The 17290-nt window shown below is 32.4% G+C and overlaps 6 protein-coding genes across 6 annotated transcripts; 2 read left to right on the top strand and 4 right to left on the bottom strand.

Annotated features, from left to right (window-relative positions):
* Window positions 1–101: 101 nt before the first annotated feature.
* Window positions 102–640, top strand: PPL_02721 (uncharacterized protein; the record flags this gene model as incomplete). Its single annotated transcript, XM_020573700.1, has 2 exons — window positions 102–149; window positions 251–640. The coding sequence occupies 2 exons, from the start codon at window positions 102–104 to the stop codon at window positions 638–640; spliced, it is 438 nt and encodes a 145-aa protein (XP_020435772.1).
* Window positions 641–960: 320 nt separating this feature from the next.
* PPL_02720 (uncharacterized protein) lies at window positions 961–1300 on the top strand (the record flags this gene model as incomplete). The annotated part of the gene is made up of 2 exons (XM_020573699.1): window positions 961–1050; window positions 1118–1300. 2 exons carry the CDS (start codon window positions 961–963, stop codon window positions 1298–1300), a joined length of 273 nt encoding a protein of 90 aa, XP_020435771.1.
* Window positions 1301–1526: 226 nt separating this feature from the next.
* Window positions 1527–5096, bottom strand: PPL_02719 (uncharacterized protein; the record flags this gene model as incomplete). Its single annotated transcript, XM_020573698.1, has 4 exons — window positions 1527–3200; window positions 3272–3952; window positions 4029–4161; window positions 4219–5096. The coding sequence occupies 4 exons, from the start codon at window positions 5094–5096 to the stop codon at window positions 1527–1529; spliced, it is 3366 nt and encodes a 1121-aa protein (XP_020435770.1).
* Window positions 5097–6355: 1259 nt separating this feature from the next.
* On the bottom strand, window positions 6356–10854 carry dhkL (histidine kinase; the record flags this gene model as incomplete). The annotated part of the gene is made up of 7 exons (XM_020573697.1): window positions 6356–6829; window positions 6898–7947; window positions 8027–8215; window positions 8293–8806; window positions 8875–9506; window positions 9876–10104; window positions 10739–10854. 7 exons carry the CDS (start codon window positions 10852–10854, stop codon window positions 6356–6358), a joined length of 3204 nt encoding a protein of 1067 aa, XP_020435769.1.
* A 1930-nt stretch (window positions 10855–12784) lies between these two features.
* On the bottom strand, window positions 12785–15658 carry rad54 (DEAD/DEAH box helicase; the record flags this gene model as incomplete). Its single annotated transcript, XM_020573696.1, has 2 exons — window positions 12785–13446; window positions 13516–15658. The coding sequence occupies 2 exons, from the start codon at window positions 15656–15658 to the stop codon at window positions 12785–12787; spliced, it is 2805 nt and encodes a 934-aa protein (XP_020435768.1).
* A 297-nt stretch (window positions 15659–15955) lies between these two features.
* On the bottom strand, window positions 15956–16586 carry PPL_02716 (uncharacterized protein; the record flags this gene model as incomplete). Its single annotated transcript, XM_020573695.1, has 3 exons — window positions 15956–15999; window positions 16145–16295; window positions 16326–16586. The coding sequence occupies 3 exons, from the start codon at window positions 16584–16586 to the stop codon at window positions 15956–15958; spliced, it is 456 nt and encodes a 151-aa protein (XP_020435767.1).
* Between the last annotated feature and the right edge of the window lie 704 nt (window positions 16587–17290).

Here is a 17290-nt window from a genome sequence, read left to right as displayed (position 1 = left end):
GCAATTATTTTTCATTTTTGAAGAAAATTTCTCATTAATCTTTTAGTATTTTTGTTTTTTTTATTAATATTTTTTAATTCAAATAAATAGTATCTAAGAATATGAAAGCTTTGATCTCCCTTTTATTATTGGGAATTTTTCTTGTACTAGTATATGGAACCACTCCAGTAGTTATAACAAAAGTTTGTATTATTGAAATCTAGTTTTTAATATAGTTTATTTATTTTATTTTTTCTTATATGTGACAAAGGAATTTGATGATGATTTCCAATTGTTTAAAGCCCTTACCAATTTAGATAGATTAGGCAGAAGGGAACAAGAATTGATTATTGAAGAAAAGAACCTTGCAGACATCATTCAATACTATATTTATAATAAGATGATTCAAGATCTTGGTGATTTGACATATCCATCTGGTGGACCAACTCCAATAGATCCAACAAGAACTGTTCCAATTCCAATAAATGTGGTATCTGCCTCACCCCCAAAATCAGGACCCCAAGAAATCTCTCTGACAGACCCCAATACCAAACCAAAAAGTATTCAAGAACCTCTTGATTACTGGAATGCTCAAGCTTTCAAATATAAAGAAATAAGAAACAACAACCCAGATAATTTTGAAAAAATTTTCAATTTCTAATCAATTCTATCTTATAAACCCAATATTTTTAAATAAATAATAATATTGATGATTTTGGTTTATTCTTTAAATCTATTAAGGAAATAATTAGGTTTTTTTACATAAGAATTCAACAATATTGAGATATAAAAATGTTTTTAATTCTAAAATTTTTTTTAAAAATTAGAAATTTATTTACTCTATACATGATAAGATCAGTGGTGGGGTTATTGTTTATTCTGAATGAGAATATGATTTTATTAGAATGCAGTGATATGAAAATTCCAATTTTCTTACTCTTTTTTTTTTTACAAATTATTCATTCTAAAAATATATAAAAAATGAAATTCTTTATTTCTTTATTTTTTATTGGAATAGTTCTTTCTGTTTTTTATGGATTAGTATCTTGTCAACCCTTATTAAATGAAATAGTAAATTAATTCTAAAAAGAAAAGTATAAACAAAAACAAAAAATTTACTAAAGCTTTAATACTATAGAGTTCATCTTATACAGCTGAAGGAGTCCATCTTCCTCCCTTCAAGGTATGGGGTATAAATCCAGCTAATCAAAATTGCTTAGACCATGGCGGTGAAATAGTTAAAGAAGAGAGACCAATGTGTAAACTTCCTGATGGTCGAATTATTGATGTTTGGGGATTCTTTATTCATACAATCACTTAAAAAGATTAAAGATTGATTTTATATGACCAATAATCTAAATATATTTGTAAACAAGATTAAAAATAAAAATTTTTTTTTATTCCTACCACTAGAAGCCAAGATTCCTTAGAGAAAATATTTAAATTAATAGATTTAAACATAAATAATGAGAGTAATGTATGTTTATTTTATTTTTATCCTTTGAGGCTAGAATCTATCCGCTACAATTCGAAAAGTTATACTCAAACTATCTTCTGGATAATGATTGCTTCATTCTTATTATATAATGACCAATCTTTGGTTGTAATGTTTTACAATAGTCGTCAAGAAGTATAAGTACACCGTAGAGGATAACAACGATCGATATAATCATGGTCATGATGAAACAGTCGAGATAGTCTTTGTATTGCCAAAAGTTTAGATTGAAAATCCACATCATAATGACTGCTTTCTGTCCAAGATAACGGAATATCCAGTATTTGAATGATGTATCTTCGTTTGACAATAGCTTATTGTTGTTGTTGTTGTTGTTGTTATTGCTGCTGTTGTTGTTGTGGTTCCAATGTTCAGAGCAACTCTGTTCACCTCTTGATAGACGTGCCAAGAATGTTACGAGAATAAAGAAGAATCCAAGCTTGTGATAGAGCATAAGGAATCCACTGAATGTAGGATAGTCTTCCATGTTGACAAGACCAATGTTACCGGCACGGACATCGACATTCATATTGAAGGTTCCGCCCATTAGCAAGTAGGAATGGAATGCGATCGCCAGCAATAGGAATGCAGTCAATCTTGAGAGTTGTCTTGTTGCATTGATCATAGAGATCTGTCCACTTCTAGAGACCGATGGGTATAGGTTGAATATATGGTTGCTTAGCAGGTAGAGTGATGGTACAAACAGTGCAAGTAGATAGAATCTCTGTTGCTCGGTGGCGACAACATAATAGAGAATCGAGCTTATAAGATATCCGTCTTCGGCAAGACGGTTGAACATCATCAGCTGAATGAATTGTAAAAACAAAACGATATAACCAAGTTGCATCAAAGATACGATTCCAGTCAACTCGTAGAGCATGCTTAGAACAATGACCGCAGAGTATCCACCTCCAGACATGAAAACTACTTTTGTGGTCGAGTTTTGTTGCATTCTTTTCTTGAACAATAAATATAGTAATGTGATCGGTAGAACTACGTTGAGCAACGGCAAAGCTGGGACGAATGGTTCGTACACCATCTCCAAGTATTCACCCAACATATTTGAAATTAGCAAAGCAAACATCACATAACATACGTTGTTTGATAGTTCACTGAGAGAATCGAGGATGATCGAATCTGATGATTGTGAATCATCAATCATTGTAAAGTTTGATAATGGATCAATTATATTATTATTATTGTTATTATTTAATCCATTTTGTTGTTGTTGTAATTGTTGTTGTTGTTGCTGTACAAGTTGTATATCTATCTCACTAAATCCTGTATCTATTGAAATCATATCATTGTTATTATTATTAACATTATTATTATTGTTATTATTGTTGTTGTTGTCTATTATATTACTATTATTGTTAATATTGAAATTATTATTATTATCTAAACTAATATCATTTGGTTGTAGAATATTCATTGTTTGTATAGGTTGTAATTCAACTTGTAATGGTTGTTGTTGTAGTTGTTGTTGTGATTGTAATTGAGGTGAGTTGCTCTTTAGTTTGAAATCTCTAATAAAAGAGTTTACAGTAAAGAGAATAGAGAATGATGACAACATCAAATAGAAATTAAAAATATTCTGAAAGTGTTTGTGATAATCGAATTTCAAGAAAAGGAAATCGATATACAAAAAGAAGAATATAAGTACAATTGGTACTGTATAGCTTCTAAGTTGTCCAAATAGATTTGATTCATATTTTAAATTTAAAATCTGTCAAAAAATTAAAAAAAAAAAACAATAAGTTAGTATACCATAGAAATAAATGATAATTCGAAACTTACTTGTAAACTAATCATTAATATACCGATAACCAAAAGATATCTACTTGGGAATTTCTTGAAATCTACCATTGGTTCTTTGATTGATACGATAAATCTGTTTAGAATACTGATTTGCTCGCGCAATATACTGTCGTCGACGTTCTCAATGTCGGTTCCAACAGACGATGCCCTCTCGAATTCCGACTCGCTGTATGGGAATCCTTTGAGTTTGCACAGTTGACGGATTTGAATGGCATTGGTGAGAAGATCGAGATACTGTGTACGATAGCTTGGCTGTTCCAAAAGAGGTACCGCTGCCTTACCGAGTGACTCCAGAGGTATACCAACATTCTTGAGGTATCGAACGAGTGTCGGTGCAACATCGACAGTGTCCAACCATTGCGGTCCATTTTGATTCTGTCGTTTGTCTGCCGGTCTAATATGCTGATTGGCAAACATGATAAATCCTTCGTTGCCACCGTCTTTCTTTCCATGAAGTTCACCTTCGTGCTGACCACCAGTCTTACTTCCACCATGATCGGAATTAACAATCAACAGATACTCTGGATGATCGGCCAACCATTTCTTCAACAATGGTATATTTCTATTTAAATCCGACAATAATTTCAAAGTGGGAGGATCATACTTTCCTTTCTTATGAATCTTATCATCCAACAAATTCGAAGTTAGCATTATACTTTTCTATGATTAGATAATAGTATGTTAGTATAGTTATTGAAATATGAATATTTGTTTGTATTAGCGATTCGATATCTACTCTTCCAGAATCAGTTAATTCATCTAATGCTAATGATACAGTTGTTTCTGAAGCAGGCATTCTTTGATCACCAAATAGATTGTAGAGAATGTTGTGCTCGTCAGGAATGATAGAGTATTCGTCAAAGTACATTCTGTTGTATTGATTGTCACCGAGTAGTCCGAGGGTAGGAAACTCTGGTCCCATATACCTAATTTGGAAGTTGGCTCTTTTCATCTGGTAGAAGATGTTGTCCGATTTGATGACCCGTCCTGCATAGTTGGTCGGAATCTTTCCAGTGAAGAACGAAGTGTAGATGGCTGTCGAGAATTTGAATCCATGATTCATAATACGATAGACGGATGCGCTCTCTTGGAATGCTTCAATCAAGTCGGTTGCTTGGTCACGCGCCAACGAATCAACGAAAATCCAAACAAACTTGCTAAACTGTGTAGGTGTCGACCGACAGAGTATGGAGGTGTCGATATTCGCTGGAATGTCGCCAGCGAACGCCGGTTGATGATAGAAATCTGCTTGTTGCTGTAGGTGTTGTGAACACAAGTTGTTTCGCAGAGTTACGAGTCGCGCGTCTGCATCGTCTGTCATTTGGAATTTGTCGAGCGTGTGAGACAGTAGCAGTGCCAGCGCCAAGACCTGGAGGAATAGCGCCAGACGACCACGACCGCCTATACGCTGATTGATTTGACCGATGCCGTTTCCAACGATTGCGATAAACGGGTAGATAGTACGGTACAGTTTCGATTGATATATATATGATGTGAATCTCGATGTCGATGAAGAGAAGAGTGAAGCGGCAGCGCTCGTTGAAGATGAAGACGACGATAACAAAGATGATGATGAATACATAAAAGCGGAAGAAGGTGATCCTTTAGAACCACCTACACCTCCATTACCATTACCATATCCACCACCACCACCACCACTACCTATATCATTTCCATTACTATAATATTGTTGTTGATTTCCAGCGGTACCAACGGCACCATCTACAACACCGCCACCAAAGATATTCGATATTATATTCGTACCACCACCTCTATATCTATTATAAACAGGTTGTTCTTTCATTCTCCTATTTTATTAGGATTTGACTAAAATCTATGTATGTATTATTGATATATTTTATTATTTTTATTACTATAGTTCGAACTACTACTACTATTACATAAACATTAAATATATTATAAATATTATATAGTTTTATATTAAATAATAATACAAAAAGAGTGTTGAAAGATTGATTGACAGAAAGAAAAAAAAAAAAAAAAGAAAAAAAGAAAGACAGATTAATTGGGAAAAATTAAAACAGTTTAATTGTTGTGTTATTTCGATCTTTGTTTTTGATTTTTTTGATTTTTATAAATATTATTTATTTTACTATCTATCTAACCAATTATCAAAGCTAGCTATAATTCTGGATTGCGTAATATTATTAATGATATAAAAAAAAAAAGATAATAAAATGAAGAAAAATAAAATAAAAAAAACGTTGAAATTCAAATGACTCATGCACAAGCACATTCCCGAAAATTGCCTGTAAGTTTTTGTTGGTTCGTTTTTTTTAAAAATAATACTATCAGTTAGTTATGAACAGTTACAAATAATTATATTTTATCAAGATCTTTCTAAATATTAATATATTTTTACAATTCATGATAATTTTTTTTTATAAAAAAAAGCCTAATATCTTTTTGAAATTAATAGGTCATTGAATGAAAAGCATATAGAATATAGACAAACACTAGTCTATTAATATCAAAGTTATCAAAAAAATAATAAGAATCTATATTTAATTCTATTTTTCTAAAAATAAATTTGTAACTTTTTTGTGACAAAAATTAAATAGATTAGTTTTATATCTTTTTGAAATAAAGATATAAATAAATAAAGCAGTGATATATTGATAGATAATAACTAGACGAGTCTATTGATATCAAAATTGTCAAGTAATAATAGGACTATCGATATAATCATCTGATTTTATTATTTTATCTATCTTTTCTTCAAAAGAACAATATTTTTTGTTTGTCTTTTTATATCTTTTTGAAATCGACACTTCATGTAATAAAACAAAGATATATAGATATATAATCATTAAGCGAGTCTATTGACACAAAACTATCAAAAAATAATAAGAATACAATAAATTTTTTAACAAAGAGTAGATTAACCAATGACAAAGAGCCAAATATTTTTTCAAATTTTGACTAAAGTGACTAGATTGAATATTAATACTTCAACATACATAAAAAGACGTTTCTATGTATATCTGAACATCAAAAAGAACAAGTTTAATTGTTTTTTTTTTTTTTTGAATTACAAATGTTTTATTTGGTTTGTGTTGCCAAAAAGATGTTTTGTCTCCATTTCGACATGAGCAGTCGGAATTCAGTGATTTTAATGGGTTTTGAGAGATAGTCATCCATACCACTGTTGATACACTTGACTTCATCCTCTTTGAAAGCGTTAGCCGTCATTGCAATGATAGGGATGTGTTTGGTACCGTTGGATCGCTTCAACTCTCTTTCACGAATCTCTTTGGTCACTTGGAATCCATCCATTCCGGGCATCATAATATCGAGGAATATCATATCGTAAGTAACCTTTTCAATGCGGTCCAGTGCTTCCATGCCACTAGATACAACATCAACATTGCAACCCATCGATTGCAACATCTTGTAGGCTACCTGTCGATTTACCATATTATCATCGACAACCAACACTCTCATCTCCAACTTATCATGTGGACTGTCAGGATTTGAAACAATTGATTCGCTTCTTATTGTTTTCTGTCTCTGTAACTAAATATTTATAAAGAAACAACAATTAATAAATTTATTTTATATGTGTCAACTAGTTCTTAACTTACACCTGATAAAGATTTCAAACTATCCAATAGAACAGACATTCGGATTGGTTTGGTAACTATCTCACCGAATCCAGATTTTCTTGCTTCTTCTTCGAGCTGTGGTGATCTCATTTTCAATGGAACCAAGAGGATCAGTTGTAGCATGTGACCACTTGCCTTTGATTGTTCGGTTAACTTTTGTGCAAGGAGGAGAGCATCGTTACCAACAGTTGCAAGATCGATTATTATAAATGAGTAGGGTCTGAGCATTGCTATGGCATGTTCACACATGACTATGGCGTCATTGACATCATCGGTAGAGTCCAAGAATATATTCCACACACCCATCTGTTGCGTCAGAAAGTTGCGTTGGTTCGCGTTTCTTTCGATCAACAACACGCGTATTCCATTGAAATTGGGTGGATTTTCACTGCTGATAGTGCACTCTCGAGCCAAACTATCGATGTTCTGAAGTGGAGGAACCATTGACATAACTACCATATCTTCTTGTTGGATAGCAGCAGCGGTTCCTTCATTAGTACCATTACCACTTGGAGTAATATTCATTGGATCATGATGATGCTGTTGTTGTTGTTGGTTGTGAGGATGGAGACTGGGATTAAGATTTCCATTGACAATTGGAAGAAGATGGTGATGATTATGATTGTTGGCAAATGATGATTGAGTTTGAGGCATTTGAATGGGTGACTTTGAGAGTGCAACACCGACCGACATTGATGTTGTGATCGGATTGATCAGCTTAAAGTTGAGTACTGTCCAAAAAGTACTGCCAACGCCATATTGACTCTCGACGCCAATATCACCATTGAATGCCAAGTTTGCCAACTCCTTGCAAATCGCCAAACCAAGTCCACTTCCAGCATACTGACGAGCTATGCTACCCTCGGCCTGAGTAAAAGCCTTAAACAACAGAGGTAGTGCTTCCTTCTTGATTCCAATACCAGTATCTTTAACCTCTATCCTTAGTGCTACAATATCTTCGCTTACATTAGCAACATTACAAACAACAAGAATCTCTCCATTATCTGTAAATTTAACAGAGTTTCCTAACTTTAAATATAATAATAATAATAATAATATTATTAATAATAAGCTATAATAATAATAAATTTATATATTCAATATTTACCAAATTATTTAAAATTTGTTTTAATCTACTTGAATCACCAATAAGATTCTGAGGAACAGTAGGATGAACAAAACACATTAAACTCAATGCTTTTGCTTGTGCTCGCTCACCCATAAGTTCACAAACATCTTCAACTGTTTCTCTAAAATCAAATTCTCTATTTTCAATCTCTAATTTACCTGCTTCAATCTATACAAATAAATAGTAGTAGAAGTATTAATAAATAATAATTAAATCAATTGTTATTTTGATTAATCTATTTTTACCTTTGAAATATCTAATAGATCATTGATGATATTCAACAGTGTATTGGATGAAGCTCTAATAATATCCAAGTAATGTCTTTGTTGTGGATGAAGTTCTGTTTCAGCGAGAAGATCTGTCATTCCAATGATTCCGCTCATCGGTGTACGAATGTCGTGTGACATCATACTTAGACGGAGTCGCGATGTCTCAATGGTACGCTCTTGCTCTTGTGTTCTGAATTCCTCATCGATTCGCTTCTGTGTTGCGTCTCGCTTCGAACAATTGTAATAGATCAATTTTTGTTGAGTGTCATACACGGGTGACACTGAAGATTCGAAATATACCAATGCACCATTTGCGTGTTTCGTACGAATATACCCATTCCAAGGTTTACCACCAGTGATTGTCGCCCACATCTGAGGAATAATCTCCTGATTATCAATAAGAAATGAAAATTCTTTCCCTAATATTTCCCATCTTGAATAACCAATTGAATCAGCCGTTGAATAATTTAAATATTTTATATGACCATTTCTAGAATATTAAAATAAATTAATATGATTGTACAATTAATTGACTATTTGCAAGATTTCGCAACTTACGGATCCCAAATTTCAATTCCATCATTATTATATTCTACACAGCTAATCATTTTCTTGGCACCGTCGGTGATTTCGTCTGCTTTCATTAGATAGTGGTGATCGGCAATCAATCTTTCTGTACAAGTTAATCTAACATCTAGCAGTACCGATGTCAATGGTTGTGGTATATAGTCGTTGGCACCGGCATCGATTAGCGATGAAAATTCAATTGGACTGTTACTCTCAGAGATTGCCAGGATAACGCAGTATGGTCCAACAATCTTTCTGAGTTCTTTGACGAATTCAACGCTTTCAACATTCTTAAAATAACTATTACTCTGATACTGAGTGGGTGAAGTCGGCTCTGCTATATTGAAAAAGTAGTTGGTGTTTTGTGATGGTGATGCAATGTTTGAAATCGATGGTGGTGTAGTTGCTACTACTGATGCTGCTGCAGCGGGTGTCGTCGTCGTCGTAGTTGTGGTTGTGGTTGATGGTGTTGTAGCACTGGTAATATTGACTACTGGTGGTGGTGGTGGTGTTAGTTGTGGTGTTGGTTGTGGTGTTGGTTCGGCTGTCTCCACGTTGAATGGAGTGTATATGTCATCTGTACAGTTGGGTGTTGCATTATAAATAAATAGGGAAAATTGCTCCTTATTGTGAAGATGTTGAATGTGCTGGAGATCGAGCGCTACTGTCGTAACAAGATGTCCACGTCGCTTCAAAATATTACTTAGAAGATGTTTGTTGTGTGACTGACTGTTCTGGATCAGCAGAGTCTTGAACTTTGAGTGGTGTTTGCATAGCTGCTGGTCGATCTGCATGGCACTGCTAGTGTGATCGCTTGTCTTTAGAATGTCATAGAGTATTGTGAATTCGTTTTTCAAGCTCTTTGACTTTGATTGGATCATCGAGAGTTCAGAGAGTCGCGAGTTGGTGTGATTGGACTCGCCAACAGTCCAACTGAACGATTTGAAACGTTCACGTGGTCGAGGTGGTTGTACTCCACTTATGATATTTACATTACTACTATTATTGTTATTACTATTGCTGTTGCTGCTACCGTTGATGTTTATGCCATTCGAACCACCAAGTGAAGAGCCAGCAATGTTATTGCCATTCAACCCGCTACTGCTGTTGCTAATGTTGATACTATTATTGATTACACCCAAACCATTACTCAACCCAGAGAGAACGACACTACTGGGTGAGTTTGGATGCATCGGCGGTAGCATATTACTGGCCGTTACACTGTTTTTTTGTAGATTATATTTTATTTTAGTTTTAGGTTCCAATTTTTAATATATATATAGCTTAATAAAACAACAAAACAATTCAACAAAACAAGAAAGTGTTTATTATCATCAATAATATAAAAACAATTTTAAATATAGAAACAAAGATGACTAAAAATAAATTTATGTTACTGAAAAAGAAATAAAGAATATTAAAACAAAACAGTGAAGTGAATTAACACAAGAAACAACACAACACACCACAAAACAACCCAAATATATAAAAATAAATGTTACAATGAAATAATAAAACAGGTAATTATATAAGTAAATAAATAGATTTAAAAATACACACACAACATACAAATTTAAAATGAAAAATATAAAATGAATTAGTTTGCTAAAAAAACAAAACCCCACAAAAGTGAATGATTTCTTTGCAAAGATCAATTTAAATTGCTATGAGTTCCAGATGTAAATCTGTTCTTAAATTTTACTATTTTGATCGAAAATAAATATTCTTCATTTATTTTTCAAAGTTATATAGATCATTCGAGATTTAAAAATAAGAATGAAATAAAGTGTTTGGTGTGATATGTGTGTGTTCTGGGTGTATGGAAATAAAGAAAAAATAAATTATAAAATCATACCTGTATTTTGCTGGGTCACTCAACATTGTTAGATCTAGAGATCTCCTGGTGGACCTAATTAACGGATTCTGTTGAAGTTGATAGGCAGAGCTACCTTGATCAAACAGATTTATCATCTTTTTAATTTAATTTGATGTTGTATGTTCAAATATTATAAATTATTCTGTTCTGTCATGTATTAATTTTGTATGTTTGGCAATGAATTACTTTTTTTTTAAAAACAAAAAAAACTTAAAGTTTTTGATACTATTCTATCTTTTTTTGTATTAAAATATATTTAGTTTATATTGTTTAAAGGATAGACTATTTGACTTTGATTGATATTTAAATATTTAATAATAAAAAAATAGTAAAGAAGTGACTTTTACTTTATAAGCTGAATGTGAAGATTAAAGATATATATATAGTAATATTAACAAATCTAATCTTGTCTATTCAAATTTCTAATCTTTTCTAAAAGAAAAAACAAACATGTGATGACTGATGTTTGATTAGAATAGAATCTGGTTATTATTGTTATTTTTGATGATGATGATGTTGTTCTGCTTCTTCTTCTTCTTGAATATGTAAATGACACTACACCTAAACTGCACTCTCTGTTTCTTACACTCTGCTCGAGTCAGAGAATCTAGGTGTGATGCCCTATTGGGGTATTTAATGTTGTTATAAATGATTTATTTCTGTTGTTGTTGTTGTTATTGTAGTTTTTGTCCAATCCAATGTGTTATAGTAGTTTTTAAATTAATTCTTTGGTGTGTTTGTTAATGCCTGTATTTAGCTAATGACATATCATTCAAATTTATTGTTGTTGTTTGGTGTTTTACTAAAATTGTGTCTGACTGCCTGCTTGGTGTGAAGTGTTTATTGTGTGTTGTTTTATGTTTAATGAAGATGTGTGAGAATGTGTGTGGTTTTGAACTTTATTATTATTCGGTTGGTTGGATAAAGTTTGTTTAGCTAAAATGATGATGATGATTATTTTGATGATTATTTATAAAAATATATATATATATAACTATATCTTTCTTTCTATGAGTAAACTGAGGATATAAAATTGAAAAATATAATAATTATTATTTATATATCTATTTCATTAAAAGTTTAAATAAATTATTTAAAATAAATATATAAACAATATGTTAATAAATAGTAAATTTATCGAAAGGAAGGAAAAGAATAATAGTTATTTCCCTTAAAAAGATATCTATGTTTTTGTTATTTAGGAAATCGAAACAAAATAAATAAATGAAAGGAATTGATAATGATGATTTTTTTGAACAACTTTGGTTGGTTGTAAGCTCAACAATCTTGTTTTAGAGTTTTTCGAAACAACAATAAAGAAAGATAACAAAAATAACACATAATATACTATGAGAATTAAATCCAGGTAACAACACATTTGTTTGTTTTTTTTGCAAGTTTTCCTAAAAAAGGATTAAAAAATTTTTGAAATTTTCATTCGAATGTGAGATTTGCCCATTTTGGTGTTTTTTGCAACCAAACGCTCACATAATCTAAAAAATCAAACTTTTCAAAATTAAAAAATTCACATAATCTCTCGCAACCACCTAAGTTTATTTTTAGAAGCACTGTTAATTGACTTTAGACACTTCAATAGTCAAATAAATAACAACTGAATAATTTTTATCTTAGAAAATAGATATATTTTAAAAGAGTTAAAGGGAAATAAATAAACTTACAATTTATCTTGATTAATAAACTTCTAAAATCTACAGATTTATTTTTAAGTACACGTGTTTTAAAAAAAAATCAATCTTAAACAAAAAAAAAAAAATACAATTTAACACCACAACCTGAAGTTTCGGTTTCTTAAAAAAATAATGATTATATTAACTTATTTAGATAAAATTTAATTGGATAATAATAATTCAAATTTGGAAAACTCTGAGTTTGGCGATGTATTTAAGTTGCTAAAAATAAATTAAGAAAAGATATTTGTCTAAACCAAAAAAAAACAGAGTTAATGTTTGTTTTTTAAAAAATATAAAATAATTTTCTTTTCTTTTCTTTTCATTTTATTGATTTTTATTCATCATCCTCTGCTTGATATTCACCATCGCTTGATGATAAATCCTCGTCGTCTTCAACAACAAAGTTTGCTTCGGTGGGTGTGTCTTCAATCTCTACTTCATCCTCTTTCTTCTTGCGTTCTTTGACAACGGGTGGCTTGTCATTGGCAAAAATAAATGTACAGTTGTTCTTGGCGGCAAACGATAGGATTGGGTCGGGGATTTTCGACATATCGTGATAGTGTTTGTAGGTTGCCAGTTCACTGATTGCCATACCTTGACGCTCGGCCGACTTGACATCCTTGTTTCTGGCGGGTGCTCCACAATCGCAGATTCTTCCGAGCATATCGTGAGTGTCACAGAGAGTGTCGTCACGCAAGTTAAAAATATCTTTGAGATCCTTGGTGTCGAATGACGGGGCATTATCAGAGTCACCCTCGACAACACTAACAGACAAAGCCATCTTTGTAATCTGACGTTGATAGATCTTCTCTTCGATAGTTCCAGTTGACAGTGTTCTGTAAATCGATACCACCTTCTTCTGACCTTCTCTCCAAACTCTTGCCATAGCCTGTGCATCATTAGCTGGGTTCCAATCTGGATCCACTAAAATCAAATGATTGGCACCAATTAAATTCAAACCAATACCACCAGCTTTTGAACTCAATAAGAAAACAACTAAATTATTAATAATAATAAAATGTTAGTTAATTAATAATTAATATATTAAAGTATTGACATATTTACATTGTGGACTCGACGGATCGTTAAATTTATCTACTAAAACTTGTCTTTTATCGGATGGTGTTGATCCGTCCAATTGGAAGAATGGATAACCACGCTCGTTACATAGTCTAGCGAGAACAGAGAGTGTTTGAGTGTAGTTGGAAATTACAACGACACGATCTTTGGTTTTGTTTCGGATCTGTTGCATGAGAGTATCGATAAATTGCAGTTTACCAGAGTATTGTGGCTGACTGACTTTAGTGTTGAACTCCTTTGGGAAGAGACCGTGAATCACAGAAGAGACATCTTCAGCTTTCTCTTCTTCTTTATCGTCTTCTTTTGCCGATGGTGGAGTATACACCAACTCTGGACAATTCGATAGTTTCTTCAACGATGTGATCAGTGGTAGTGCACCAGTGAATGTTTGATAACCACGACCTTTGATGATTTCCAATAGTTTCAAATAGATTGTTTTCTGAAGGGGTGATAGTTTACAAAACACAGTGTACTCTGTCTTTTTAGGCAGATATTGTGTGTTGATCGCTGCAGTTCTTCTTAGAATGAATTTACCAGTGATCTCTGTCAGCATCAGAGAACGCTCACGACCAACACGCTTCTCCTCTGGAGTGGCATCTGGCGAACGACTCGCCAAGATCGGTCCGTTATAGACATTGTTGAACATCGGTACCGATTTGAGAACACCGGGATTAACAAAGTTAACCATCGCATAAAACTCCATCAAGTTGTTTTGAATGGGAGTACCAGAGAGAATGACACGACGTTTCGTAGGCAACATGTTGACTGCCTGAGTCGATTTGGTCTCTGCATTCTTCAATCTGTGACCTTCATCACAAATAACCAAACCAATCATATCGATCTTTATCAAGTCGTTGATCCAAATCTTCAGCTGGTCATAGGAAATCACCAGAACGTCGGCATCACCAGTTTCCAGCTGTGCCAACTTTGCTCTTCCCGTTGGTGTTGACTTTCCAATGTGAATCGACTTGATACCTTCGCCCAACCATTTTTTCAACTCCTTCACCCAATTACCGACTAAACCAGTTGGTGCGACAATAATAGCACGCTGACATGTAGGTTCACCACGAATTCCCTGCTTGAGAAGTGTCCACATGATAGAGATAGCTTGAATAGTCTTACCCAAACCCATATCATCTGCGAGAATACAACCGTTGCCATCTTTAAATCCACCGAGACCGAGTAAGCAATCAAACATAAATTGAATACCAACACGTTGATGTGGACGAAGTTTGTTTCCCAACATTGGATCCATCACCACCGGAATCTCGCCATTCAACTGATCCTTTGGCATGTATAAAACGAAAGCATTCGGTGCATATGGATTGTGTAGTGGTTTCGTCAGCTTCTTGGTTCTGTCGACACCTTTGTAAGGAACGACAAATCCTTTGGGTTTGGCAGCGGCAGACAAACGAAACTTTAACTTTTTCACTTGATGTTCCTCTTCCTTCTTCTTCTTATTAGCTATGATAGCGTCAGTCTTTAAGAAAATAGTTCCATTATTATAGTCTTCAGCACTGACCGATGAGATGATCTTACACCACTTGCTTCCAATCGTCATTGAGATATCCTCTTGAAAAAATACCTCTTTCTTTTTAATCAATACTTTTTGTGTCTTTCCACCACCACCACCACTTCCACCACCTTCATCATCTTCATAATCTGTTGCACCCATACGTGTCAATCCAGAACGTCCTATCTGTTTACCATCCATCGAGAGTATAGTGACAGCATCGTATGCAACCTCCAAAATTGCCAGACCTTCATCGTCTATTCTCGATGTACTCTTGTAGTTTGCAAGATAATATATCGGTTTTGAATTGGAGAGGAGTACTACATTCCTTCCTTTTCTATTCTCTTCTTCCACGGCAACCGGTGCACTGTTGTTGTTGGTCTCTTCGTTTTTCTCTTCGGCTTCCTCTGATTTCTTGAGCACCATTGAATAGAGATCTAAATGATTGATCGGTTTGATTGCAGCAGCAGCTTTCTTTGCACCTCTCTTTGGTGCTGCATCAGCACCACTCAACAGATTCTGTTGTTGTTCAATCAACTTTTCGATCTGTTGTAGATTCTCTAATTTCTGTTTCTTCTTCTCGAATAAAAGTGAAGGTGCTAATGATCTTTTCATTTCTACTATCTCTCGATAAAAATATATAAATAAAATATATACAAAATGTTCTTTAAACAAATAAATATTAATAATATAATCAACTTAATGAAATATTAATCCTAACAAATTAGTAGTTTTTGGAAAAAAAAACATATTATTCCAAGAAAAATTTTTTAATGTGAATTTTTTCATTTTTTTTTTTAACATCTTTTTGTTTCATTCATTAATGAATTGAATGTAATAATGATCGATCACAAAAATGTTTTCTTTTATTTTCAAAAACAGGTCTTTGAATAAATCTAGAATTTATTTTGTTTAGATTCTCTTACAATAGGTACCACCAGTATGCATTTTTACTTCTGAAATTTGATGAACAATTTGTTTAGCTAGATCTTGTGCATTCGAATTTCTTAATAAATCATAACTTTTATACCATCCTACAAACATCAGGGAGTGAAGAGAATTTTCCAATTTGTATTTATAATGATAGATATATTTGGTTACTAGTTCGAATTGCCAAAATCTCTGTCTGACCATAGCCAGCATCTGTACTTTTTCTACTAACAACATTATAGCTCTCACCACCATTTAAATGAATATCTTCATACATCTTCATTATATGATCTTTTTCATAGAAAGATTCGATCTCTTTTAGCTGAAATTCAAAATTATCACTGCAAGATACAATTTCTTTTTCACCTGCTCCGAAAATTGCAAATTGCATTGGGTATTTACTACCCTTTTTCATGAGAGCATCTCTTCCAATTTTATTTCTGTATTTATAGACACATGGTGTTGTATCTCCTGGATGTTGAAGACCGTTATATACTCTTTCATCATAATCAAAGAAAACAGCTTTTTCTCCTTCAACAACCTCCAATAAACCAATAGTAAATAAAACTACCAATAAACCTAAAATATAAATATTTCTTTTAAAACTATACATTATTAAAATGATAATACTTTAAATTTTTAACTCTAAACTTTCAATTTATATCTTTATTTATTATCCTTTTTTAATGCATAACATCAGAAATAAGTATCAATACCAACATTGGAGATTTAAAAAGTTCATGAACACCAAATGACAAGAGTAATCTCAATCCTTCTACAAATACAATTTTAAATAGTATTATATCTCTAGTAATTAGATCTAGAGAGCGAACACATTTAAAAAAAAAAAAAGAAACACAAAATGTTATTAATGGGTGAATTAAAAATAAAATAAATATATGAATATGAAAAACAAATCACGTGTCACCATAGAAAATAGTTATTATCTATATACAAATAAAACACGGAGATTTATACAAATAGATACATAAAATGTTAAATGTCAAATATTGATTGAAAGCAAAATTATAATAAATAAAAAGTTTAATTTTTAAGATATTTATAAACTTTGCAAAATTATTTTTATCATCTTAAAGGATATTTTAAATTTGAATAAAATTAAAATATATATCTTAAAAAATAATAAAGCGAAACAAACAAAAGTTTTAAATTTATTTGAACCAAATTGATTTGATGGACTGCCAACAGTAAACATTAACAAAAGAATCATGTTGTGGTTATCAATTTTTGCAATATTTTTTTTTTTTTTGGTCTTAAAATTTCAAATAAAAATAGAAATGAACTCTACCCATTTTA

Source organism: Heterostelium album, assembly GCF_000004825.1.
Source record: "Heterostelium album PN500 unplaced genomic scaffold PPL_scaffold3, whole genome shotgun sequence".
In the NCBI taxonomy this organism is placed as follows: Eukaryota; Evosea; class Eumycetozoa; order Acytosteliales; family Acytosteliaceae; genus Heterostelium; species Heterostelium album.
Note: the sequence above shows the minus strand (reverse complement) of the source record. Positions and strands in the feature narration are given on the sequence as shown.